The sequence below is a fragment of the Carassius auratus genome, unplaced genomic scaffold (genome assembly GCF_003368295.1).
Source record: "Carassius auratus strain Wakin unplaced genomic scaffold, ASM336829v1 scaf_tig00011498, whole genome shotgun sequence".
In the NCBI taxonomy this organism is placed as follows: domain Eukaryota; kingdom Metazoa; phylum Chordata; class Actinopteri; order Cypriniformes; family Cyprinidae; genus Carassius; species Carassius auratus.
In genome coordinates, this window is record NW_020524212.1 from 2 (window position 1) to 27,952 (window position 27,951).

General features: G+C 36.2%; 1 protein-coding gene across 1 annotated transcript; it reads left to right on the forward strand.

Moving 5' to 3' along the window:
• Nucleotides 1-707: 707 nt before the first annotated feature.
• LOC113073166 (ecto-NOX disulfide-thiol exchanger 2-like) lies at nt 708-21,612 on the forward strand. The gene is made up of 7 exons (XM_026246040.1): nt 708-1,234; nt 4,627-4,817; nt 9,607-9,747; nt 13,252-13,308; nt 14,913-15,015; nt 18,976-19,061; nt 20,992-21,612. Exons 1-7 carry the CDS (start codon nt 1,150-1,152, stop codon nt 21,121-21,123), a joined length of 795 nt encoding a protein of 264 aa, XP_026101825.1. The 5' UTR covers nt 708-1,149; the 3' UTR covers nt 21,124-21,612.
• Nucleotides 21,613-27,951: the final 6,339 nt, after the last annotated feature.

Below are 27,951 nucleotides of genomic sequence, written 5' to 3' on the forward strand. Positions count from 1 at the left end.
TTTGCCTTTGAACCTCAAACTCGAAATGTTTATGTTCTAACAGAGCCCATTAGTACCATTTAAAACATCTTCTGCTGTAGGAGGTTGCTTCACTCCTGAATCCGGTTAGTTATATCTGGAGCAGGTGACGGTGATAGGTAAAAGATGACACACTATTAAACTATGTTTACTTTTCCTTTCACCCTTGGAGCTCTGTGGACCCTCACTGCGTTTCTCTCGTAAATGTGAGAGTAAGATGGCGGTATCTAGAGGATTTTCATCCTGATTTCCATGAGCTCCCCCTTGCAAGTTTTCCCGGCTATTTCTTGCGTAAACAAAGCTTCAGTCAGTGTTGGTTCTGACACAGAAATGTCCAGTCAGTATTGCGGTTCTCTTCACTTTAAGCCGATTGTTATTCCAAGCAGATGGCTATTTGCAGTTGCCTAGACGACCTGACTTCAGTCACAGCACATTTATACTGTGGGCAGCTAGACGTCTTGTAGGAAAGTGTAAAGCAGGAAAGCTAGATGCCTTCCTGTGGTAGCCCCATATCATCTATTCACCTATCCCTCTCCTGATTGGGCAGATGGGCTTGTTTGCTTTCGTGCTACCTGCTCGACCTCTGTAATTCTCAGTGAGATCATGTGTTGCTTTGGTGAGACAGATGGTAATGTTAATGCCGGGCCTTTTGTTTGTCATCAGAGAGTAAATCTCTCTCTCCCTGTGGCGGTTGTGTTGTCTCTATGCACACCCTTATCTGTTTGCTGTGTGCATTCCTCTTTAGGCAGAGAGCTCCTCCATCAGGAGCACCCACAGGGCAGCATCCATGCCTAGACATCTGCTTCATCTGCCCCTGCCCGGACCTGCCGATCTGTGGTGGCTGTGCAATCACTTCCTGCAACAATTAAGCCCCACTGACAGTCATTATAACACATTAATAGTCCCTATGCAAAGTTTGACTGTGCGCATAGACAAGGTTGGCCAACATCAGGTGTCTCCCCCTTGAAGAGTCCAATCTCTATTTTACAATCTGATCGAATGGCTTATCATATTTTCGGCTCATATATTTCATGTTAATCAAAGTGTGAGAGATCATCCATCAGCGGTTGGGATTATAGATTATATTCCTCTCATTCACAGGAGATCAGAAACATCCACAATGAAGAGCTGATGGGTATTCGGAGGGAGGAGGAAATGGAGATGTCGGATGATGACATGGAGGATGCCCCGGAAAGTAAGGATTCGGATGATTCAGGTATGCAACATTTCTGATTGACAGTATATAAACAAAAGATGATTTTTTTCTTAAAGCAATACAAGCAGTACTTCCAGTGCACCAACCGCATATAGATTGAATCCACTAGTGATTTATCAGTTTTATGAGCAGCTTTTTCTCAGATCACACAGTGCTGATACATTTGCAGATAACCAGCTAATTTTCACAGTATAAATGAAGAGCGAAAAAATAATTGAGAAAGCTCTGACTGTTTAATGACCCTTGATATATTTCTGGATTGCGACTACGTAACTGCCTCTATTCACCAACTTTTTTCAATAAACATTCTTTTAGGAACTAATTAAGCTCATATAATTTCCCTTCCCTGTGAGACCTCAAACTGGTTTTGAATCTGTTTGTATCAGAAAACAATTTAGACATAAATATCAATTACTGTATGTATCTTTTCTTTTTCCCAAATCATAACCAGACCTCTGAATTGTAAGGACTTTAATAATGCTGGTTACACAACGATTCCATTAACAGTTATTTTCATACTTGTTGGTCCTCTGATTGATTGATTGATTGATTGAGTCAACCACTTTGCGTTTAATACTTATTCATATATATTTATATATATAAAAAAAAAATATGTGGGAAATTGTTAAAGTAGATGTTTTTTTTTTCTTGCCATTTGAGAGATGGACCAAAAGAAAGCAGAATTAAAACAAGTAATATCACAAGCTTGATTCTAACTTGCAACGCCCAGCTGAGCACTATGGCCATGGCTGCAACACCAGCATGTTACTTTGATGATTTTACTTTCTCATGTCAGCAAATTAAATGAAATCTCTCTGCCAATTCAATGATGGGGGAGAAGTGTAATTTTAGTATTACATTTCCCACAACCCCCTGTGGTTTCCCAAGTGTGGTGCTACTGAGCCGAGCATTAGGCTGCCAGCTGCTCTTCCAGTTCATTTCAGGTTGCTTGTCACCAAAAAAAAAAATGCTGTTAGAGAACCTGTACTATAGCTGCTCAGGACAGAGAATCATGGGGTAGTGTAAAATGATCACTGTGGGATGTCATTGTCTTTTTGGCATCTTGAGACCACTTAGCACACCCTCTTTAAAGCTAGTTTGAAGTGAGACCCTCGTATACATATGTGCCGCTTAACTCATCAACTTTGAATAGAACTATTAGAGATTCTCCAGTGTAACAGAGAATCTGTCATTAGTATGAAAATATATGCAAATGTAATCACACGTTTACCAGGTTTGATTCACACATCTTCTCATCTGCGACCTTAGTTATTAGAAAACATTGAAAACAATCACTGCCAGTGGGTTGTCAGATATCTGGAAGGATGTCGCAGGATACAAAAGGGCCGAAGAGCCACATGGTTAATGAAGGAGGTAATTTAACACTTGCCACATTTATGAAAACAAATATTTCAGACCTGCCAGTAAGACGTGCAACCTCTGTAAAGAGTGGGAGTGGCTTATGCTAACCTTGGTTTGAGTTTTAGCCATTTTAACTAGGCAGATTCACCTCCATCTTCACTGCAGCCCAACATGTTTGCTTTTATTTTCCCCCAGAGTTAATCAATGATAACGGGCAAGTGTCCTCTGGCAATAGCTGTAGTACAGTGTGCAAACGGGAGCTGCTTTCTTTACTCCTGGCACCCCGGGGCAGCACAGGTCGATAGAGCTGCCTGCCATGTTGCGGAAGGTGAACCTTGATGTCTCTGAGGGCAGCAACTTGATGAGAGGAATCAATAAAGACCGCTTGCTTTCCTCCCTTTCTGTCTGTGTCTCTATGTCTCTCTTGCTCTTGTTCTTCATCCTTCTGTTTCTTTCCCCTCTAATTCACACCAAACATGCTTCCAGACAAAACACAGAATTGGTAACATGGCAGCTACCTTCATAAAGAATGCGTTCTTGTGCCCCGTGTGAATTGCTATTCCATTGTGCTTGGTCTAGCACGACAGAATGGCCATTCTGCAAACTTCAGTGGTCTCAAGACACGTTATTTTCAAAGATGAGATACCTTTACGGCCACATAGCATGGTCAAAATGACACATTTATCACACAGAAGTCACATTAAAACCCAAATTTCTGTTAAAAACACAGCATGACCAACTTGAACCTGTTGCGAAACCTTCATTGGGAAATCTTTCGCCCTCTGGCAGAATTGCTTGGATTCCTATGGGAAACCCCTGTGAAAATATGCAAACTTTCAGAGTTTGTCATTAGGTCTCTTAAACACACAAAAATACAAAGCACATACAAAAATTATCCTTCTTATACTATAATGAGCCGTTTTATCACTACTTCTAATTATTGCATGAAATGCAAGTGTATTTATAGTCAGTAGGATTATCCCAATTTACATATGCACTTTTCTGTGATAAATGGTTCAAATAGTGCATTCAACTTTTTGAACTTAAAATACCCAAAATGAAGTGTGGAATGTTGTACACTTCATGCACTCAACTGTTGCAGCTTTAATTATGTTGCAGAGTGGGATGGGTGTATAGTGCAACTTTGGGATGCAGCTATTTTTCTCATATCCACAATCTTGTATCGTTGGCCGAATTGGGAATATGTTCGTTGTTTCCCTTTGAATTTGGCCGAAAAGAGGAGGATTACCATTGCTGCTTACCTTTTGGGCCACTTAAAATGCAGTCTAGGTATTCAGCTCGCTAGGTTTCGGAGCAGATCTGAGACAGGTAATGATGCATTTCCCTGCAGAGTTTCGATGTTGTTCATAGCTCAACCTGGCTTTCCTTATCTTCCACCCACGTCACTCAGATGCTCATCCTCTCCCTCTTCAGAGCCGCATAAGCGAAGATCCTTCATCAGCCTGGCGATCATACACCCAGCGTTTCCCCCGACTCCCTGCTCAATCTGAGAGGGACACGCTTCTGGGAATAATCCCGTTATCTCCTCCGGCTAGACGCTAAGCAGAGGTGGCGTCTCTGATCATCGGGTTGTTAAGAGACAGCTGAATGACGGAATGTCTCGGTGTGAAGAACCCTTTTGCGTCCGTTTTAATTACAGCCATTTGATAAAAATGCCCATGGTACATTAAGTCAAGCATTAAGTAATACACTTTCTCTCCATTTAATCCTCTCTAATTAGCCTCTGAAAGAAAAAGGAACGCAGCAGTGGTACTGAGGGTCCTTTCATCTCGGTCCATCAGCAGAATTCTCTAAGCAGCTTTTGAGGAACGCAGTTTTCTTCTTTATTTTTTACCCTTTTCAGGCCTCACCGCCACCACCTCGTGACTTATTACTCTGCACTCGACTCTTAATATCGTTCTGTTCCATTATTGGTATCTGCGTCTTCTTATTTCCCTTTCCTGTCACCAATGCACTTGTCATTTTTCATATCTCTCCTGCTCTCTCTCTGTCTCTCTGTGGTCTGTCAGGGCCGCTGGCTCAGGTGGAGGCTCTGAAAGAAGAGAACGACAGTCTGCGGTGTCAGCTGGACGCCTACAGGAATGAGGTGGAGCTTCTGAAACAGGAGCAGGGTAAAGCGCAGCCCCAGCGCAGCGAGGAGGACACCACCCGCCAGCAGCAGCTCAGCTTCCTGCAGCAGGCTCTGCAGGGCATGCAGAAGGTACACACACACAGTCAACACACCGTACAGCACAAAATCACTGTATTACACAGGGCTTTTATCTTGTTTCCAGTAAAACTATCTACATATTAGGTATCAGGCCTGATACTGATATGTTAAAATACCCCGATACCAAACGCCGATACCACACCGCTTGTGATAAGTGACATATTCAGACAAAGAAACAGACAGCAGAATGGAGTTATTAGAGGTTAAAGGGTCAGTTCAGCCAAAACTGAAAATTATGTCATTAATGACTCACCCTCATGTCTTTCCAAACCCGTAAGACTTCCGTTCATCTTCGGAACACAGTTTAAGATACTTTAGATCCGCTCGTCGAGTGAATATACATTTCTTCACTGGGAAGTTTTTAGTTCGGTCGGATATGTCAAAAACAAGTTAAACAATCCACAAGAAAGACAGCGAGAGAGAGCACGCTCACTCACTTCTGTTGTGTGATCTTTGATGTTCACTCACTTAGCACACGTAGTTTTTGGATTAAAACTTAATCATAAAAAAATACAATTTATTAATTCACTATAAACATCATTTTATTTTCAACCTGACGCATACATGAGTTTCTGGTGAAACGAATCTAGCAGCCTGTGTGCAATGCGCTAGGTAGTTTGTTACTACTGTACATTACTACTGGGGAGGGGGGGGGTTAATTTTCCAGTAAAACTGCAGATTCTCTCTGGGGATGTATGCCAGATTTTGTCCCTTTCTTCCAATTGATAAAAATGCAATAAAAACAGTAATATTGTGAAATATTATTAACATTTTAAAGGGCTGTTTGCTATTTTAATAAATTTTAAGATGTAATTTATTTTTGTGGTCAAAGCTGAATTTTCAGCGTCAGTACTCCAGTCTTCAGTGTCACATGCTCCTTCATAAATCATTCTAATATGCTGGTTTTCATTTATTATCAATTCTTATCAGTGCTCAATTATTAATAATAGTTCTTATTATTATCTTCAATATTTTACTGCTTAATTTCTTATGGAAACTGTGACGCAATTTCTTTTTTTTAGTTAAAAAATAGAAAGTTCGATAGCATTTATTTGAAGCAAGCAAAGAGCTTGATTGACAGGCGATCTGACCAATCAGAAGTCTCCATAGAAGTCTGTGGAAATGTATGAATTGATCAAGCATAATCGATGTGAATGACCATATATATTATTGAGTTATGTATTTAACTGTGTGTGCTCAAATATGATTAGCCTGAATGTTTTGTTTATGAAACCAATATTAGAGTATGCAAAGACAGATGAGACTCTCTCATTATCTCAGATAATAAAGTCTATCTTCTGGCATCAAAGCCTCAAGACGAGAGGAAGATCTCTCACAGAAGCCAACACAACAGCTTTAGAAAGTATAATGCATTAAAATATATGACAAATATTATAATGCATTTTAACTTTGGATACAATTATAAATGAAATGTCATATTGCATTACAGCATAACCGTATAATGCATAATACATAAAAGCTTCAAGTAAAGTCCCCTAACCCAATTATTCAAATGTTGACTGCAAGTGTTAAAAAAAAAACCCAAACACCTGGTTTCTCCAGATCATCAATCACACACACACACAGTAATAAACATGAGATGTCGAACTTGTGGAATGGATATTTCATCTGCCCACAAGCTGTAGACGTCTCCCACCCATCAAGCACTTTCATCTCTTTTATTTTACGTTATATAAGAACTGCCGCTATTTTTAGCTGTTGTCCTCTGTTCTCCATTGTTCTTCACGTAGAGTGACCTAGAGATCCGAGGGTGGTTTTCAACTGGGTTTATATTCCCAAACCATGCATTCACACAATACAAACTCTCAAGGGAAGGGTTAAATCTGTCCCATGCTCTGTCTATTTTTGTACCTCTCTTTACAGAAGAACACAAAGAGTCCTGTTCACCCTCCTGTAAGCCCAGCACATGCAGATGCTCCACACGGCTTTGACCTTGTCACGTGAGCGTTATTAAGCCATGAAGGAGAGTTTGTCTCTCTTTGAAGGTGCACGCTTGCCGCTAATGAGCCCTAATGGGATTCTGCATATTGAACATTACTGTGGCACGAGATGAACTCAATGCACGGGTCACATATGAGCCGTACGCTAAGAGATTTGTTCGAGTTAGCGAGCGGCGAGCGCGTGAAGACGGCATGTTATTCTGTCACATGAAGTGAACAGCGCAGGCCATTTCTCCGAGTTGAATCACTCTCGAGGCTGCGGAGACGTGTTAAACTCACCCTCGCTCTGATTTATTCATGAGGAGCAGGCCATGAAGGCAAACAAAGAGGTTACATCACCACAGTTTATGTAGCTCAGATCGCTCCTGGCTCCTGAACGCTGAGCAGGATCAGTAATGAGAAATCGGAGCAGTCTTCAGCGCCTCGTGGCTTCTGATTTATTAGGCTTGTCAACAAATTAGCATGCTTGGAAACAAGGTATGAGAAATGGGTTACATAACGTGTTACCTGAGTATGTTTGGGGGGGGGGGGTTAATTTTACTTATCTCATTTAAAATAGAATAATTTTGTTACATAAACTACTATTGCTCTCCATTTATTGTGTTAAAAAAAATACCAAAAAATACATTAATATAGTGACATTTTATTACCATTTAAAATCACTGTTTTGAATGTTAATATCATTTAATATATAATTTATTACTTTGATGCATGGCTGAATTTTCAGCATCATTACTCCAGTCGTCACACGATCCTTCAGAAATCATTTTAATATTATTTGCTGCTCAAAACACACATCAGTGTTGAAAACTGGTGTTTTATATTATAATAATGTATAATAATGGTGTATACTATTATAATAATTATAATATTAATACTATAGAAAGTTCAAAAGAATAGCATTTCATTGAAATATAAATCTGTTAGTTTACCATCTCTTGTACCACCTCTATATTATATTATATTATATTAACTTTTTTTTTTTGTTGGTCTAAATAAATAAAAAATAGCACATTTATTTACATATTACAATAAGCTAAACAGACAGAGACATGCATATACAAATCAATTACATATATTCTGTGTGTGTGTGTGTGTGTGTGTGTGTGTGTGTGCGTGTGTGCGTGCGTGCGTGTGCGTGTGTGTGTGCGCGTGCGTGTGCGTGTGCGTGTGCGTGTGTGTGTGCGTGTGTGTGTGTGTCCAGCTTTGGATTGAATCAGTCCCTCACCTGAGCCGCTACAGACATACAAACATCCTCAAGGCACGAAATCTATTTACTCGTCTCTGACTGAAATGCACACCGTCCCGTTTCTGAATGTCACAGGCTCAGCTCCTCTGGAGGTCAGGGAACATTTGTCACATCAGCTGCATGCTGTAGAAATGTCTTTATGAGCTAGAGGTAATCAAATAAAGCCATATTCAGCACAGTCAGTACACCTGAGATTGAATTATCTGATAGCAAGACGTCTCAAACCCTGGTGAGCAGTCCAGACACAGAATATTTGGGTATCGAAGGCTTTCTAGGTCAAGGGCGTCTATATAATACCTGCCGCTATCTATACGTTCATCTCAATAGCAGTTAGCACAGGAACTCTGGAAGTGCCTACAATCATATTCATTCAGACAAAACACATCTCTGTCTCAGTTTTGGCTTTTGGATGCCACTTGAGATGGTGTTTTTGTCTGGCAGAAATAGAGGCATTTCAAAAAGTGATGATTGTGAGAACAGAGGTTCATAAAAACAGTCTTGTGATGCATATTGTTTCAATAGATATGTGTAGTTGTGTCTACTTTTCACAATCTTCGTATTACATTCCTGCAAAAATGATTAATGTGGATATAGCCTAAACTAACTTTAAAACAAACTCTGAAACACAAGTAACCTGTTGAAAACATATTCCACTAAGTTTTATTAAAAAGTACAGCACTGCTTTTTTACAGTGTATTTGTGACCCTGGAGCACAGAAGCAGTGTTAAGTCTCTGGGGTGTATTTATAGCAGTAGCCAAAAAAACACATTGCATGGGTCAAAATCATTGATTTTTTTTTTGTGCCAAAAATCATTAGTATATTACGTAAAGAGCATGTTCCATGAAGATATTTAGTAAATTTCCCACTGTAAATATATCAAAACTCAATTTTTGATTAGTAATATGCATTGCTAAGAACAACTTTAAAGGTGATTTTCTCAATATTTAGATTTTTTTGCATCCTCAGATTCCAGATTTCCAAATAGTTGTACAATGAACAATAATCAGCCCATCAATCAATTAAAATAATGTGAAATTGCAGTTCCACATGAATTCACTGTCCAACTGGCAAGTGCCCGTGTTTTATTTACCCACCAAAGCCCATGTTAAATCTCATTTGGCGCTCAGCGAGTGTTCATTTGGGATCCTGCTCGCACCTAGCTGTGATGTCAAAGGCAGCAGACCTTGAAAATACATTTCACGCTTTTAAGAGCCTTGTAAAAAAAAATGCATATGTTGCTTGCAAAAAAACTACTGTCCGTCAGTACTTTTTGGATAAAGCTGGGATAGAAACTACATCAACTGCTTCCTTCTAACCAACCAAATCTTGACCAATTGGAACAGGTTTGGCTGTGTTTTAAGCGAAAGCAATAGCTCTTCAGACATCCTAACATTCAGTTTAATGAAGCATCCCAAACTGGCATCAAAGCGATGGTGCACAGCGTGTGTTCTCTTTAAATACTGATGCACTGATCTGCGTGCGGCGTCAAGGCTGTTGAGCTTCTTATAACGCTCGTCTCTCGGTGTGTGTCTTTAATGTCGTCCTTTTTCCTTTGTGGCGTTTCTCTAGCAACTGCTCAAGCTTCGTGAGGATCTGAAACAGAGAGAGACGGAGCTGGAGAAGAACTCGGAGGAAAAACAACAGCTGGAAAGCCAGATCCAGAGTCTGAAAGATCGGATTCAAGCTTTCCCCACATCACACGCTCTGCCCGTGAGTTACAGACGGCTGTCTGTCTGCGCTTCTGTTCTTTTAACTCTGTGTTGTGTCTGGAGATGAGATGAGACGAGGACGGCGTGTAGTAATGAGTCTGTCCTGCTCAAAGGAAAATGAGCTCAGGACGAGTCTCGCTGCTTAAAACTAAGAAAAGCTGTGTGGAATCCATGCATTAGACTCCCGTTTATAAGCAAGCAGACACTTGAGTGCTTTTATAGTAATGCATAGCCATAACAGGATTCAGAGATGAGATGGCAATGATGCAGTGGGGATGTTTGGGAAATAATGCAGGTGCTGTGTTTATAACAGTGCTTCTTGACATCTGGGATTTGAAACCTCTGGTACTCCCATTGGATTAGACATACATAAATACAATTAATAAACAAACCAATAATTAAGTGTTTTTAGTGTTAATTAAAATGATTTTAATATAACAAAAATGACATCTTTTTAATAATATAAAAACCTAAAAATATAGAATTTTTTTTTTTTATTAATTTTTTTTTTTTTTTAACCCAGGGAGTTAAATAATATATTTAACTCCCTTGGTTAAAAAATAAAATAAAATTCTATATAATTTTTATTCAATTCCAGGGTTTGTTTGTTTATTTATTTTGTCCGCAAATTTATACATGTATTTGAAATTTTCTTCTAAAATGAGAGTTTTTCTCCGGCCCTCTTTTTAATATTTAATAATTTCTCTTTAATGGTAATGAATAGGTTCTTTAGGTTTTCGTTTCAGTAACTGAACATAAATATAGAAAAATACTAATTTTAGAAGAGAACTTGAGACAATGCTTAGAGGCTTTAGCATCTGAACTCTTCATATATATATATATATATATATATATATCTTTTTTCAAAATGTCTTTGTTTATATAAATGTATTTGAACAGATTTCGTCCTCCTACTCATGCTAATCCTGTGCGTAATAGTCTCAAGGAGTTAGATCTTAAATGATCATCTTTCTGATAATATTTCACACTTGAATGTCATGTCTTTTTTTAATCCTCACTGTTAATTGTCTCTCAACACTGTATTGAATTCTTGATGAATCCATCTTGACATTGTCACATTGGCGTGTTATGCTCTTGATGCTGTGGGATCACGCAATCTTCAAGTGAGAGAGAAAAATATCCTTGCATATAGTTTATGTGGATGTTTAGGCCCATGCAACAAACTCGTTTGTCCTTAAAATCAGGAGAGGAAATGCAAAGCAATCCTGCGTTTGGTCAAAAGCAGCAAAAACCTACTCACTCGTGTATTAAATTTGGAAAAAGTGACATTTAAGTTTCAAATGTAACTTCCAAAAGGTAATGACAATTTGAGAAGGCTAAACGATGCACGCCTCAAATTTCTGATTGCATGTTATCTTGTACAGACAGATGTTGTTATCTCACTTTCCTTATCTGCTACCGTGGAGCGGATCGTTTCAGGTTAAGTCTGGGCTTTATCACCTCCAAGACTAATCATTTTGGAGATGGTTGATCAGCTACTCATAATTGTGAGCAGGAGGAATGTGTTTGATTGGCAGTCTGTGCTGGAGTTTATCTCAGCGCCGCTGATCCGTGCTGAAGGAGGGTTCGAGGCATCAGCGTGTGCACTGATGAATCACCTGAGACAGACTCATTAATGGAAGAAATGAAAATCCATTTGGACACAGCCGTTCCTCCTATAGATCTGTTTCCCGTCGCTTGCGAGAGCAGTGTATTGTTTTCTGCTGGATGAGTGTCAGTCTGTGCGTCTCTGTGTTTGCTCTTCCGTCCCTTGCTGTGATAAAATGTATTAATATTTCTTCTAGGATCCTAGAATATCTTTAATAGAGTTTTGAGCCAATTCACTCACTGCATTAAAAAACAGTGAGAAACCACGAGAGGCCTTTACTTTTAACAGAAATACGATGAAAGATGCAAGTTAATAATAACAGTTATTATTATTATTATTATTATTATTATTATCATTTACACATGTATTTATTGTGTATTAGGATCATACTTTGAAACAGTGTATTATTATTATTATTATTATTATTATTATTAAATATTTATGTATTTATTATTTTGTGTACTAGGACCTCCTTGAAACAACTTACTATTATTATTATTATTATTATTAAGTAATATTTATATATTTATTTTTGTTTACTTGGACCCCCTTGAAACTAAATATTATTGTTATTATTATAATTATTTAAATAATATTTACATTTTTAATTTTGTGTACTTGGACCCCCTTGAAACAAATTATTATTATTATTATTATTATTATTATTATTATTATTATTTAAATAATATTAATTTTTTTTTTATTTTGTGTACTTGGACCCCCTTGAAACAAGTTATTATTATTATTTAAATAATATTTATATATTTATGTTTGTGTACTTGGACCCCTTGAAACAAGTTATTATTATTATTATTATTATTATTATTATTATTATTATTTAAATAATATTTATATATTTATTTTTGTGTACTTGGACCCCCTTGAAACAAATTTTTATTATTATTATTTAAATAATATTTATATGTGTAATTTTTGTGTTCTTGGACCCCCTTGAAACTAATTATTATTATTATTATTTTTAATAATATTTATATATTTATTTTTTGTACTAGGACCCCCTTGAAACAAATTATTATTGTTAATATTAATTTTTATTTATTATTTTTGTGTGACAAAAGGGTTTTTCATAGAATACAATTTGTTACCATTTATTTAGTGATTTAAAAATATATATATATTAATTACAAGAATCAAAACAATTCAAAAAATATATAAATCCATCCTTGTGGTCACAGGTGTACATACTGTATATTGGCTATTTCAAGATAGCTTTAAATGGGATTCATCTAATCATATTTAGAGCTGAAGCAATCCACTTTATAATACAAAGCGCTTACATTTTCTGTGGAGAATGTCATTGGTGTATGGCTGAAACTCTAAAACTTGCCGTGGGCCAGGCAATATTTTCATGATTTTTTATTATATCCTGACGCCCCCAGGGCCCTCGGTATGCTCCCATGACTCACAAAAAAAGCCAGACAGAGCCTTTAATATTCTGGCATCTAGATATGACTAAGGTCTTTCATGGGATTTCTTCACCTGTTTTATCACAAATCAGATCACTCAGAAAACTAATAATGCGCCTCTCCTCGCCAGATTTGAGATATTGCATGTATGTGTCCCAGATGGTGCTCATCCAGAGTTTAATGCATGGATCTGAGGTGTGTTTAAATCCCTGAGCGTAAGCATGAGCAGTAACAGTAGCGCTGGCAAACAGCATCAGATGGTGTTACTAATCTCAGCCTTCGCTCCGTGCTTCATTAGAGTGTCACTGAGCAGGACCAATGCTGTGGAGCTCTGCTCATTATTTGGCATTCAGAGAAATCCGTTTGCAAACGTGACCTTCAGCTCTCGGCGTGTCAGGCCTGTGATTCGGTGTGTCCCGCGTGTGACATATTACTCGCTGACAGCTCTCTCATTCTTTTAATTGACTAGCTGGAGACGGCCGAGCGTGAGGACCGAGGAGGCGATGAAAGCACCAATCACTCCAGCGTAAGTGAGAGACACACATCACACGGGCATCTTCTCTGGGGTGATACGGCCTTTTTATTTGGAGGGGATGATGAATGTTAGAATCTTAGATGCAATGTAGTGAGTTGAAAATGTTAGGAAAGTACTATTATGTCTGAAAGTAGCCTTCTGTGAGCTTTACACATATCAAATGTCAGTAGGTTTTGTTTCGTTTTTTACGTGACTTTGATATTATATACATGACTATTCAAAAGATTTTGAAAAAAGTGTGTTATTCTCACCAAAGCTGCGTTTAAAATTAAAAATTATTTAATGTATAATTATATATGTGACCCTGGACCACAAAACCAGTCTAAAAATGTATATATAATATGAAATTATTGTTGATTGTAAGCAACATAGGTGACAAAAAAAAAATGGAGGTAAAGAACTGGCTCGTGTCATATGTGACCCCAGACCACAAAAGCAGTCTTAAGTGTCAATTTTTCGAAATTGAGATTTACACAGAATCTGAAAGCTGAATAAATAAGCTTTCCATTGATGTATGGTTTGTTAGGATTGGACAGTATTTGACTGAGATACAACTATTTGACAATCTGGAATCTGAGGATGCAAAAAAATCTAAATATTGAGAAAATCATCTTTAAAATTGTCCAAATTAATTCTTAGCAATGCATATTACAAATAAAAAAAATATGTTTTTATATATTTACAGTAGGACATTTACAAAATATCTTTATGGAACATGAGCTTTACTTAATATCCTAATGATTTTTGGCATAAAAGAAAAATCTATAATTTTGACCCATGCAATGCTTTTGTGCTCCAGGGTCACATTATATATATTTCAAGTTTAAAAGAGTAGCATTTATTTGAAATCAAAATGTCTTTACTGTTACTTATGAATAAAGCATTGCTTTCTTTAAAAGAAAAAAAAAACTAACACAAAACTTTTGAACAATAGTTTCAATTGTATTTATTTATTTATAATTGTTGATTAGTAGTATGCATTGCAAAAAAATTAATTTAGTCAACTTTAAAGATGATTTTCTCAATATTTAGATTTTTTTGCATCCTCAGATTCCAGATTGTCAAATAGTTGTAAATCTCATCCAAATATTGTTCTCCGAACAAACCACACATCAATGGAGAGATGATTTTTCAGCTTTCTGATGATGTACAAATCATAATTTCTACAAATAGACCCTTACGACTGGTTTTGTGGTCCAGGGTCACATTTATTAATTCATACATTGTTATTTTGATAAATATTATTTTAGATATTAAAATTAGCTGTATGTTTAATGGTAGAAAATAACACAATTTTAGACATGCTACTGACACGGTTGCAAAAATTGCAAACAATTTAGAAAACAATTATAAAATAAAAAAGGATGATGTGTTGTTAGTTTTTGTTCTTTCTCTCAGCATTTGTTGTCCCTCTGCCCTCCTCCATCCTCTCGCAGAACATGACAGATCATTACAGGCCAATCGAGCGCAGGAGAGCTTTATTTGTCACAGGATAAATGACTCTGACACAGCTGGGCGAGGAGGTTTTCAGGGGGTAATGAGGGGAGGGACAGAGAGGTCTGTGGGAAGAAAACAACTTTCTCCTGTGTTGTTAGGAGGCGACGTCGGCCGTGGTGTCCTGCAGCCAGGAGAAGGAGAACCTGCCGGAGAAAGGGCTTCCCAGTCCGGTGAAATCAGAGCGAGAGGCTCTGCTCGTGGGTAAGTGTCTCATCTCATCTCATTATTTCCATCATCCACAGCTATGTCTTCTGGGGGGCAGGTGTTAATCGCGCGGCCAAACGAGCCTCAATGAGTCACCTCCGATGCTTTTTAAGGAGGAACTTTAACACGTCATCCGCAGCACGCACGCATGAGAGAGAGGCCGCCGAAAACCGTCTAGGTATATATTTTGAGAAACAGCCAGAAAGGATGAAATAATTGACTCTGGACTGTTGAATTATTTAAAAACGAATGCACCACCTGAGGTGTGGAGAGAGGCGATGGTTCTGCGATCTGTCAGCGCTAATGCTACAGTAGAGTGAGGCTCAGAGCTGTAATCGGGCCTTAAGAGTTAGGACCCGAGCCCGACAAATACATTTTGATTGACAGCTTTTTTAAAGCCTGAACCTGTTTACAGCCCGACATTATTCAAATGTGCGCACGCACACAGCTCTTTTGCCTTCTGTCAATAATGAGTCATCTATACATGTTTTAACATAATTTATTTAAAACTTACATAGACTACACCAGTTGGAATAAAGAAATAAAATAAGACATCGCAACATCTCAGCATTCTAGACAAAGCCTCTTTTAGACTATAAATAGACCAACGCACCTTCTTTTTTAACAAATTAAATTAAGAAAAATGTTTAATTTAGATGGGTATTTGCCAATAACGAAATTAATATAAAGGCTGCGCCGGATTTGCTTTGCCACTAGCAGCTGACATTTAATAAAAGAATAATGCCAACATTAGCGTAAATACTCTGTCCACATTATGCATTTAAGACTCAATGAATATTTAGTTATCATTTAAAAAACCTTTACTCACAGAGATTAGGCTAGGTCTACATGTTTTTGTGTAGGAAGATGATTGAATCCACTGTAGATGTCTTCAGCGCGTTATAAATGGAGGTTAAATAAGTCATAAGTCACAAAAACAGTCATAAGGGTCAATTTTTTTTTAAATTGAGATTTTTTACATCATCTGAAAAATGAATATATAATATTTCCATTGATGTGTGGTTTGTTAGGATCGGACGATATTTTTCTGAGATATAACTATTTGAAAATCTGGAATATGAGGGTGCAAAAAAAATTAAATATTGAGAAAATCACCTTTAAAGTTGTCCAAATGAAGTTCTTAGCAATGCATATTACTAAATAAAAATATGTTTATATATTTTTGATAGGAAATGTAAAAAATATTTTCATGGAACATGAGCTTTACTTAATATCCTAATGATTTTTTGCATAAAAGAAAAATCAATAATTTTGATCCATACAATGTTTTTTTGTCTCTTGCTAAAAATATCCCCCAGCGACTTAAGACTGCTTTTGTGCTCCAGGATCACATATTTAATACTCATATTTCTAACGGCTTGAAATGATCAAAACTTTGTCCCACAAGATCGTCTGTTAATTGATATTTTATACTTTTTTAGCCAGTTTAGTATAATTGTAAAAAAAAAAAAAAAAACATGAGACGTGTTTTTGCTTTGAAATCTTTAATGTATTTATAAAGTGAACATAAGAATAACTGATATTGTTGGTAATATTTCAGCTTACTGGACTGGAACAGCTTAGGTTTACTTGATTATATATATACATATATAAATCCCATTCAAATGCGAGTATCAAATATGATCCTCAGGCTCATGTGCAATATCTGTTTATCTCTCATCATCTGTGTATTGCATCGCATTATATGTTTTGCCCCCCATAATGAAAATGATAGAAATTTGATAAATAAACTAAGAAATTATTAGGAGACAAAGAGTGACAAAGTCTGCTGCTCTGTTACAAAGAAACAACCTATTTTTGGCTCTATAAATAGCAGCAGCAGTGACAAATTGTGTATTTTGCTCAGTTATGGCCTCTGAATAATATCAAGGTATATTATATTTCCTTATGAGCTTCATATCACTAGCCATAAAAGCCTGATGTATCAGATATGGTGCTCCAGACTGACTACTTTTCTGTTGTTGCTGTTACATAAAAGCACAGACAAGTGTAAATTGAATTAAAACAGACTGATTACGCCTTGGTTATCTGCTATTTTCCACTTATTCTCAAGCATTGTGATAGTCTTCGTATAAACTCAAATAATACCTGAATATAGCGCAGAATATCAGTCGTTTTTGGAGGTTTACAGCATCTGTTCACTGCTGGTTTTCTCTCATTTAGTTTTTCCCGGGAAAAAGGTTTGAATGACATGAGGTAGAGAAAATAATGTAAAATAAGTGTCCAGCTCAGGGTGTTTGTTTAAGCACATACAGCTTTATATCTCCTAGCATGAATTAATAACACATTGTGTTACGTGATAAAAGGTCCATTTCTTTCACCTAACAGTGTTTGACTCTGGATCAATGTGTGTAAGTGGGAAGCGAAACCATGTATAATATATAAACTATATCTATAGTCCATCAAGACTAATGGAGTATTGACTGTGCGGCACCTGTGCGCTTTCCTGAGCAGAACATAATGCGTTCAGAATAATTGAGTTATCACATTCGAGCCAGAAGTGCTAATAGCAGCCGTTATTATTATTCCATATGTTTGAGTGTGAATGAAGCACTCAGAAGGCCGAAGAACAACCAAACAGCATCAAAACTGCAATTAAACACTCGTAATCATTTAGAAAGTTCAAGCGGCAGAGGACATCCTCTTCAAAACTCAAGTACTTGGAATCATTTGCAAATCGGTGCTTGGAAATATCAATTGGTGATTGCTCCAAAACCAAGTGGGGCTGTCTATCCAGACGCATTTTAGGACGTCAGAGGGACGCTCTCGAGTCAAGAACTATTCTGTCTTCTTTGTATCCTGTGTAGAGCAAGCAATGGCAAAACGCAACAAGAATACATTCCTCCGATGTGGATGAAATTATTATGTTTTGTAAAATAGCAAGTTTTGAATGGATTTCATTGCTAGTTTATATTATTAAATGAAGAAACGTTCTATAACTAACTAATGTTAATGTTGACGTCACACTGCCATTTTATTGTTTATTTAAATAACTATAGTAAGTAATAGTAATTCATTTACATAATTTATTTGTTTATATAAATATACTTTATTCAAAATACAGTAATGTTTCATTTGATTATATATTTTAAAAACTATACAAATATGGATTTATTAAGCCATTTATCTATTTAAATAATTATACTTTATTCAAAATAGTTTTTTTTTCATTTTATTATAGATTTTTATAACTATATAAATACAAATGTATTTATTTATTAAGCCAATTTTTATATTTATATAAATATACTTTATTCAAATACAGTAATTTTTCATTTTATTATATATTTTAAAACTATAAGCCAATCATATATTTATATAAATAAACTTTATTCAAAATACAGTTTTATTTTTTTATTATATATTTTATTAATTGTATAAATACAAATTTATTTATTAAGCCAATTTATCTATTTATATAAATATGCTTCATTCAAAATACAGTAATTTTTCATTTGATTATATATTTTAAAAACTATACAAATATGAATTAATTTATTAAGCCAATTATCTACTTATATAATTATACTTTATTCAAAATAGTTTTTTTTTCATTTTATTATATATTTTTATAAATATATAAATACACATTTATTTATTTATTAAGGCAATTTTTATATTTATATAAATATGCTTTATTCAAATACAGTAATTTTTCATTTTATTATATATTTTAAAACTATAAGCCAATCATCTATTTATATAAATAAACTTTATTCAAAATACAGTTGTATTTTTTTTATTATTTATTTTATTAATTGTATAAATACAAATTTATTTATTAAGCCAATCATCTATTTATATAAATATGATTTATTCAAAATACAGTAATTTGTCATTTTATTATATATATATAATATATATATTATATCTGTCTTGGAACAGATTTTATATTTACACTGCATCAGTGATTCATCTTGGGCTTTTCTTCCACAGGAATCATCTCAACGTTTCTTCACGTCCATCCTTTTGGAGCCAGCATTGAATATATCTGCTCCTATTTACAGCGGCTGGACACCAAGGTATTCAACACACACACACACACTTTCACTCCTTTTATTTTTACTTTCTCATTTTCAGTTAGGTATAAAGATGCAATTTCATTTTCTATTTAGCTTCAGTAGATAGATGCAAAAAAATGTCTATTTTGCCTGTTTCCTTCTTCATAAAACTTTTTATTACTGTTTATAACCTTGACACATGCACACAGGCAGGCTACTCACTTAGACTGAATGTATTTACTTTTTTACAGCACCTGCACACACACACACACACACACACACACACACACGCTTGCCGTTCTAATGTTCTGCTGAGTAAACAGCCCTTGAGCCGACAGAAAGAGCTTGTGGTGTGAAGCACAGCTCTCACGCTCACAGCAGGACCACACACACATTTCCTCTGTATGTGTGTGTGTGTGTGTTCATCTTCCCGTTCTCAAATACAATCCTCAAGCTTTTCCTGCCAAAATGTTCAATGCTGGAATAAAGTGCAGTGATGATGACTCTTTATTTTCCTTCATCTCTCAGGCTTTATCTCACTCTGCTTTCGCTGTCACACAGTGACTAATTTACACTTACAGATGGAGGGTGAAAATGAGCCTCTATATCTTTTCAGTTTTGAGCTGAAGCCCTCCGGCTGTGTATGCCCACGCTCTCGCTCTCCGCAGCACACATGTCTTCATATCTTCATCAACACTCGGCTCGTTTGCACTAAAAACAATGCACCCCGGTGGGAGGGTTTAATTGATAAATGCTCTGCGTGTCACTCGATAAGCTGCCGCGAGTGGGTTTCACCATCCTGTGAAGAACACAGTCCACATCATGCCAAGCTTATATATATACTGGGGTCCAAGAAAATCTGAACGCACATCTGAAATCCTTAATCCAAGTGAAACCTGGGAAGTTTGAGGAAAATGCAGGGCACGTGTAAAATGAAAAGGGAATGCATTCTGCAATCAATCAAGTACCTTTCTGACATTGATCTAGCTTGATTATGAGTGTCAGAGGAATAATTCAGGTTGCATGGAAATGAAGCACAATCAGCAGCATTTGTGGCATAATGCTGGGTAATAATGGCACTAATAATACACACATCATTTTCTACTTATGCCTAATTTTCATTAAAACAAACAAACAAATAGAATGGCGCAAAATGGCTCCAGATTTAAAAGCAGAAATGTAATGCATATCTTTAAAAAAAAAGTTTATAATTTAAGCTGTGAATTTGCAGTCACTTTGGGGTTTTGAGCATAATGTCGGCAATATAAAAAAGTAACTTTTTTTCATGGACATGGAGATTTTACAGGATTTTTACTGGTTTTATGAAGCTCAATTTAAGACATTTTAAGACCCATTTACAGATTTAAAGAAAATAAATAAATATAATTACACTTTTACAAATTAGCCCCATTTATTTTATAAGTGCCTTACTCTAAACCAGATTTTGGCTTTAAAAAACAAGTCTAAATTCATCTTTGTTGTAATTAACATTATTCCAGAAAACTGTCAAATGAACTGAACTTGTATTTCACCCTGAATATGCCAACAACGCACGACTGTCACTGTATCATCTTCAAACAATCACAAGCTGTGTTAACTGCCTTAATAACGCTTTGAAAGATCGCGTCATATTGTCTTTTTAGGAGAAACACAATTCGGTGGGCGGGGCTTAACAGGCAGCGATGTAGAAGCAGGTGTTGATGATCATCTGTGGAGGCGGAGCTTATCCACATTATGACATCACACAGTAGAACATTCCACAAGCTGTCCTTTTTGCCTTCAATATAAGCTGTTTCTAGACTGAACAAGAAAGTTTTGAGTTATGAAACTAACCGGATGTTTTCATAGCACAAATATAAGATGGTTTCCCAATTCATGCACCCCTTTAAATTGGAAAAAGAGAAGGATTTTCCCTCTAACGGTCTAACGGTGGATGTTCTCACTGTTTCAGATCAGCACCACAGAGGTGGAGACTCTTCTGCGTCGGCTGCCCTGCACGTTCAAGCAGGAGTTGACGGGCGTCGGGGCGAGTCTGGAGAAACGCTGGAAGTTCTGTGGGTTTGAGGGCATTAAGACGGTGTAGAGACACGGGACGGGGTTGCAACCAGAAAAACAAAAACGGCCGATGGACTGGACGGGTTTCAACCAATCACCTGCCAGCTCTCTGCGTCCATCCGCCGCCCCACGAGTTTCTAATCTCACAAACACTCTCGAGCTGGAGATCCTCAAGACTTTGGTGTGTGTGTGTGTGTGTAGTATGATTTAGTATGTGTGTGTGTGTGTGTGTGTGTGCGCCACGTGAACGGACCGTACGCTTGTTCCACACTCATCGGGGATAAAATCAGGGTTTCGCTGAACCGAGGACTCGAACTGTCAGCATACATTTTCTTGTTCCACCTCTGATTTGTAAAATAGATTTTAAAAAATATATATATACATAACACGAATATATTTCTTTCCTCTTCTGTAAAGGCTGCAGAAAACAGTTGCATAGAATCTTTTGTTCACATATCCTGTAAATGTTTGAATAACTTGCTATTTTTAAATAAAAAACGAACAGGAAAAACTGCAACCAGAAGTCTTAATTAACAATCAGAGCGGTGTTAGTCTGTTAGTCAGCAGAAAACATCTCAAGCGTCACCCGAGCGTCCCTAATGCTCTTCTGTCGTGTGATTTGTAAGGTTATTTTTCACTTATTGCTGAGGGAACCAAAGGCCCTTTTTCCATTTCCTTGGGCCATGAATTAGTTTCAAATGCTTGTCAGACATTTGGCCTCTCAAACATGAATTAATAATGGCCAATGATTGTTTCTTCCATCGGCGAACAATCCTTAATTCATTATTATTTCTTTTTGCCATGCATTTTTAATATATACACTCCAGATGGACTGAAATATAAGTGGATAGGACATGAACAAGTAGGAGGACTCTGTCTCTTAAATATGAATATTTCAATGCTGTTTAAATGTCTCGTCATTCCAGCTTAATGCAAGTTTAATCCACATACCACTGAAATGAGTTTGAACTCATCCCATTTCCTTTAATTAATTAAGAAATACAAATCTGGATGCTGTGGTGAGAGACTTACAGTGGAGTTGAATGAGGCCCGTTTTTGAAGGATTTAAAAGCAAAAATGTGATGCTTATACTTTTATAAAATCACCTATATTATTATTATTATTATTTTAATTTGTTATGTGAGCTTTAAAGTTGTTCTCTTATAAATATGCAGTATTTTTTTTTTTATGGCAAGGTAGTTCATTTTAATATTTTGCTTTAAAAATAAATTCTGCAATTTAATAAAAAAAAAACACATAAGATTAAGTTCTAACATTTCTAAATAAATAAGCTGCACAACGGTTTATAATAATAATAAAGTATATTAGAATGATTTCTGAAAATCCAGTGACACTGAAGACTGGAGGAATGATGCTGAAAATACAGAAATAAATTATATTTTAAAGTATATTAAAATAGAAAACCTTTTATTCAAATTACAAAAATATTTAAAAATTTTACTGTTTTTTTTCTGTATTTTTGAACAATAAATGCAGTGTTGATGAGCAGAACAGACTTAAAAAAAAATAATAACAATTATTAATTAAAAATGTTATATTATTTTATTTTAATATATATATATATATATATATATATATATATATATATAGTTATTAAATCATTGAATTTTACTCAAATCTGCATTTATTTATTTTTTTTATAATAATCAGCATTTTGTCACAAATGATGTTGGCTGATCTTAACTTGTACTGAACTCAGAATATTCCTTTAAATGCATCAGTTCCACTAAATGTTAACCCTTGAGTCCCTCTTCAGATGCTGTTCATCGGCTCATTCTCATCCAGATTTTACAGATTTAGAGCTTTTTGAACTCGGACGAGGAAAACAACACTTTCTCAGATACAGGAGGACAGTACGTGTCCTGTTTTCTTCGGGAAGCTCCGGCCGCTCCATCAGCACTTAGTCAGAGAGTCGTGTGCATCAGTTCATGGTCTTTATGTGGACTCCATCACTGTCATTCAGCCTGCATTTGACAAATGGCTGTGGTTTTTACGTCGACGAGCACAGATGTTCCCTGGAATACTGTTATTTTGTGGTGGAGTGCTTTTTATGCACTTTATTTAGTCCTGACATGAATCCTCAATATTTCAGATGTTCACACAAAACCCTTCCCAGACTAATTCGATGGAGCAATTGTTTTTCATTTCTTCACCACCACCGAGAGTCTTGAATCCAATCCTCTCCATTACCTTCTTCCTCCTTCAGTCTTGTGTTTGAGCTCTCCTAAAGAGCAGAGCGGCTCTGAATCCAAAGGGCAGCGATGTCAAAGCGCAGAGAGTCTGGCTCATATTACCCATAATCCCCCCAATGCTTCTCACATCCTTGGATGTAATTGGATATGGAGGGATCCAGCCTCCGTGGATCTCTTTATGGTGGGCCGTATCTTGATGCTTTGGCTAATTAGCTCGCTCTTACCTGACTTCCTCCAGTCAAAGTGAATCCAGGCAATTAGGAAGAGCGCGGTTCCCTTGAGCGACGGGATGAGAGGGAGGTGATCGGCTCGTATGGAGAGCGAATGTTCCTGTCGTCCGCAGCAGTCAGAGCGGATGACTGAACGTGTCCATCTGTTTAAGGAGGAACCCTTGGAGGTTACAGAGGGTCGCCACTTCCATAATAATGCTTTTGGATAATAGCTAAGAGCCAATATATGGAGCAAAGCAGTTCATGAGCGCCCCCTTCTGGACAGAAAACGAGACGCCATGGTGGAATATTAATAATATATATACAGTACAGACCAAAAGTTTGGAAACATTACTATTTTTAATGTTTTTGAAAGAAGTTTCTTCTGCTCATCAAGCCTGCATTTATTTGATCAAAAATACAGAAAAAACAGTAATATTGTGAAATATTATTACAACTTAAAATAATAGTTTTCTATTTGAATATACTTTATAAAAATAATTTATTCCTGTGATGCAAAGCTGAATTTTCAGCATCATTCCTCCAGCCTTCAGTGTCACATGTAACATCAGTCGATCACATGATCATTTAGAAATCATTCTAATATTCTGATTTATTATGAGTGTTGGAAACAGTTCTGCTGTCTAATATATTTGATCAATAAAAGGTTCAAAAGAACTGCATTTATTCAAAAATAAAATATTCTAATAATATATTTTCTATAATATAACTTTTTATCAATTTAACACATCCTTGCTGAATAAAAGTATTGATTTTATTTAAAAAGAAAAGAAAATCACTGACCCCAAATTACTGACCAGTAGTGTATATTGTTATTACAAACTATTTATATTTTAAAAACATAGCTTTTTTTACTTTTTATTCATCAAAGTATCCTAAAAAAGTATCACATGTTCTGAAAAAATATTAAGCAGCAGAAATGTTTCCAACTTTGATAATGAATCATCATATTAGATTGATTTCTAAAGGATCATGTGATAGTGATCCGAAAATTCAGCTTTGCATCACAGAAATAAATGATCATTTAAAGTATAATACATTTAAAAAACAATTATTTTAAGTTGTAATAATATTTCACAATATTGCTGTTTTTTCTTTATTTTTGATCAAATAAATGCAGGCTTGATGAGCAGAAGAAACTTCTTTCAAAAACATTAAAAATAGTAATGTTTCCAAACTTTTGATATTCACTGTATATTTGAATATTAAGGTAATATTGGAGCTCAAGGTAATAACTGCATCTCACAGTGTGTTTGTATTTGTCATAAAATTAAAAATCAAGTGCTTGCATTGATGTCGTTTGCTCCTGGTCTTTTACACAAATTAATTTGAGTTCCTGTTGTGTTTGATTTGAAACCATACCCTGTCACACTCATCTTCAGGACCTTTCAGAAACACATGACTTCAATCCAAGTGACTGAGTGAGTTCACATCTATTTTTAACATGGAAATAACATTTGTTTTTCATGTTCAGATCGACTTAACATCTGTTTGGTCTAAATCTCATTGCTCTAAAGATGTATTTCCCCGTGTTTACTGGGTAAAGTGAGCTGCGTGCCTCTAAAACAGATCTGATTTGTCATCGGGCTGTTTCGTGAAAGTCTTTGAACAAAGCAGAACGTCAGACTCTCTCCTCAGGATAAAGTGGCTTGTTTCCACCACTGTTTTACTGAAAGCCTGTCATCTCATGCTAACCAGCGTGTAAAAGAGACTGTATTCCAGTAGCACTCTATTAGTTAATAACATGACACATTTACTCGTGTTTCTTCACTCCAGCGCTAGATTTGCTGTAAGGTGATGCACAAACTAATATCAATTAAGAGCAGGTCTAAATCTGCAGCGCTGCATCTTTATAAGCCAACAAAAGTGGAGTCGTTTTTGTTCTGTCCACTCATGAAACCTGCGGCCACGTCACTAAATAACCAAACTTTTTAAAGTGCAATGTCATCGGCTTCGCTTAATGGAGGAAGTCCATGGTGACTTAGTTAACTCTGTCTAACGCTGTTGCCCCTTACAGTCACTTTTATTAAAATCTAATCAGCGAGGCCTTTGCTTAATGAGTTTTGATTTGTGACCACACGGCCCAATAAAGATCTTAAGGATATGTTGAAGACGAAATTGTGTGTGACTGTGACTCTACGCCTTGAGTGAGTGGTCATTAGCGCTGATTTGAAGAGCTGTTTACTGGTTTCTGCTCATGAAAGTTCACCTCCCAGTCAATCCTCGTCCTTCTCACAACTGTTAGCGAGAAAGCGTCTGTGTGAACCTTTAACACAAGTTAAGCTTGATCGATGGTGACACTAATGCAGACTTAAATAACCACAGTTGTCAAACAAAAATTGTGTTTGCTGTAATGCACCAGTGGAAGTTTATGGCAACGTTCTTGAGGTTTTTAAACAGCAATCTGGAGGTTTATTCATGCATATAAATATATAAAACATATAGTGTTCCTGTAGCTCAAGTGGTAGTGCATTGCACATTCAAGTGCAAGGTTGGGGATTCGATTCCCCGGGAACCACATGAATAGGTAAAAAATTTGATAAGCCTGAATGCACTAAAATATAAATGCAATGTCATGATACCGTCCTGATGATATCATATTGGAAACTATAAGTAGTTTTTTATTTTTCTTAAAAAAAAAAAAAAACATTTTTTAATCTACTTTGATATTTAAATATTATTCATAATAATGCAGTTTATGCTATTTATAAAAAATGCAACCATTTACAATAAAATTTTATAATAAGAATAATTATGTTATAAATAATTAAATAATTTGTACACTCACACCTTATTTAATGCATTTGAGTTACACCATATAATATTCATCTTTCAAGTTATTTTTATTTATAATTTTTTTAATGGTATAAAAGTTCATTAATAATTGTGATAATTGTAAAAGTTAATATAAATATTGACAAATATTTAAATACAGTATTGTTCAAAATAATAGCAGTACAATGTGACTAACCAGAATAATCAAGGTTTTTAGTATATTTTTTATTGCTACGTGGCAAACAAGTTACCAGTAGGTTCAGTAGATTGTCAGAAAACAACAAGACCCAGCATTCATGATATGCACGCTCTTAAGGCTGTGCAATTGGGCAATTAGTTGAATTAGTTGAAAGGGGTGTGTTCAAAAAAATAGCAGTGTCTACCTTTGACTGTACAAACTCAAAACTATTTTGTACAAACATTTTTTTTTTCTGGGATTTAGCAATCCTGTGAATCACTAAACTAATATTTAGTTGTATGACCACAGTTTTTTTAAACTGCCTTGACATCTGTGTGGCATGGAGTCAACCAACTTGTGGGCACCTCTCAGCTGTTATTCCACTCCATGATTCTTTAACAACATTCCACAATTCATTCACATTTTCTTGGTTTTGCTTCAGAAACAGCATTTTTGATATCACCCCACAAGTTCTCAATTGGGATTAAGGTCTGGAGATTGGGCTGGCTACTCCATAACATTAATTTTGTTGGTTTGGAACCAAGACTTTGCCCGTTTACTAGTGTGTTTTGGGTCATTGTCTTGTTGAAACAACCATTTCAAGGGCATGTCCTCTTCCAGCATAGGGCAACATGACCTCTTCAAGTATTTTAAACATATGCAAACTGATCCATGATCCCTGGTATGCGATAAATAGGGAGAAACATGCCCATATCATGATGCTTGCACCTCCATGCTTCACTGTCTTCACTGTGTACTGTGGCTTGAATTCAGAGTTTGGGGGTCGTCTCACAACTGCCTGTGGCCCCTTGGACCCAAAAGAACAATTTTACTCTCATCAGTCCACAAAATGTTCCTCCATTTCTCTTTAGGCCAGTTGATGTGTTCTTTGGCAAATTGTAACCTCTTCTGCACATGCCTTTTTTTTAACAGAGGGACTTTGCGGGGGATTCTTGAAAATAGATTAGCTTCACACAGACGTCTTCTAACTGTCACAGTACTTACAGGTAACTCCAGACTGTCTTTGATCATCCTGGAGGTGATCATTGGCTGAGACCTTTGCCATTCTGGTTATTCTTCTATCCATTTTGAATGGTTGTCTTCCGTTTTCTTCCACGTCTCTCTGGTTTATGACTCCATCTTTTAAGGCATTGGAGATCATTTTAGACTGAACCAGACCTATCATTTTTGCACCTCTTTATAGGTTTTCCCCTCTCTATATCAACTTTTTAATCAAAGTAACGCTGTTCTTCTGAACAATGTCTTGAACGACCATTTTCCTCAGCTTTCAAATGCATGTTCAAACAAGTGTTGGCTTCATCCTTATAATTATGGCCGGCCACCTGGATTCACACCGGTTTTCTTCACAAAATTTGGATGACCCTCCAGTGATTTGAAATTGCCACCACCCATGCAATATCTTTTTTGAAGCACCACCCTTTCAAACTAATATCAATAAG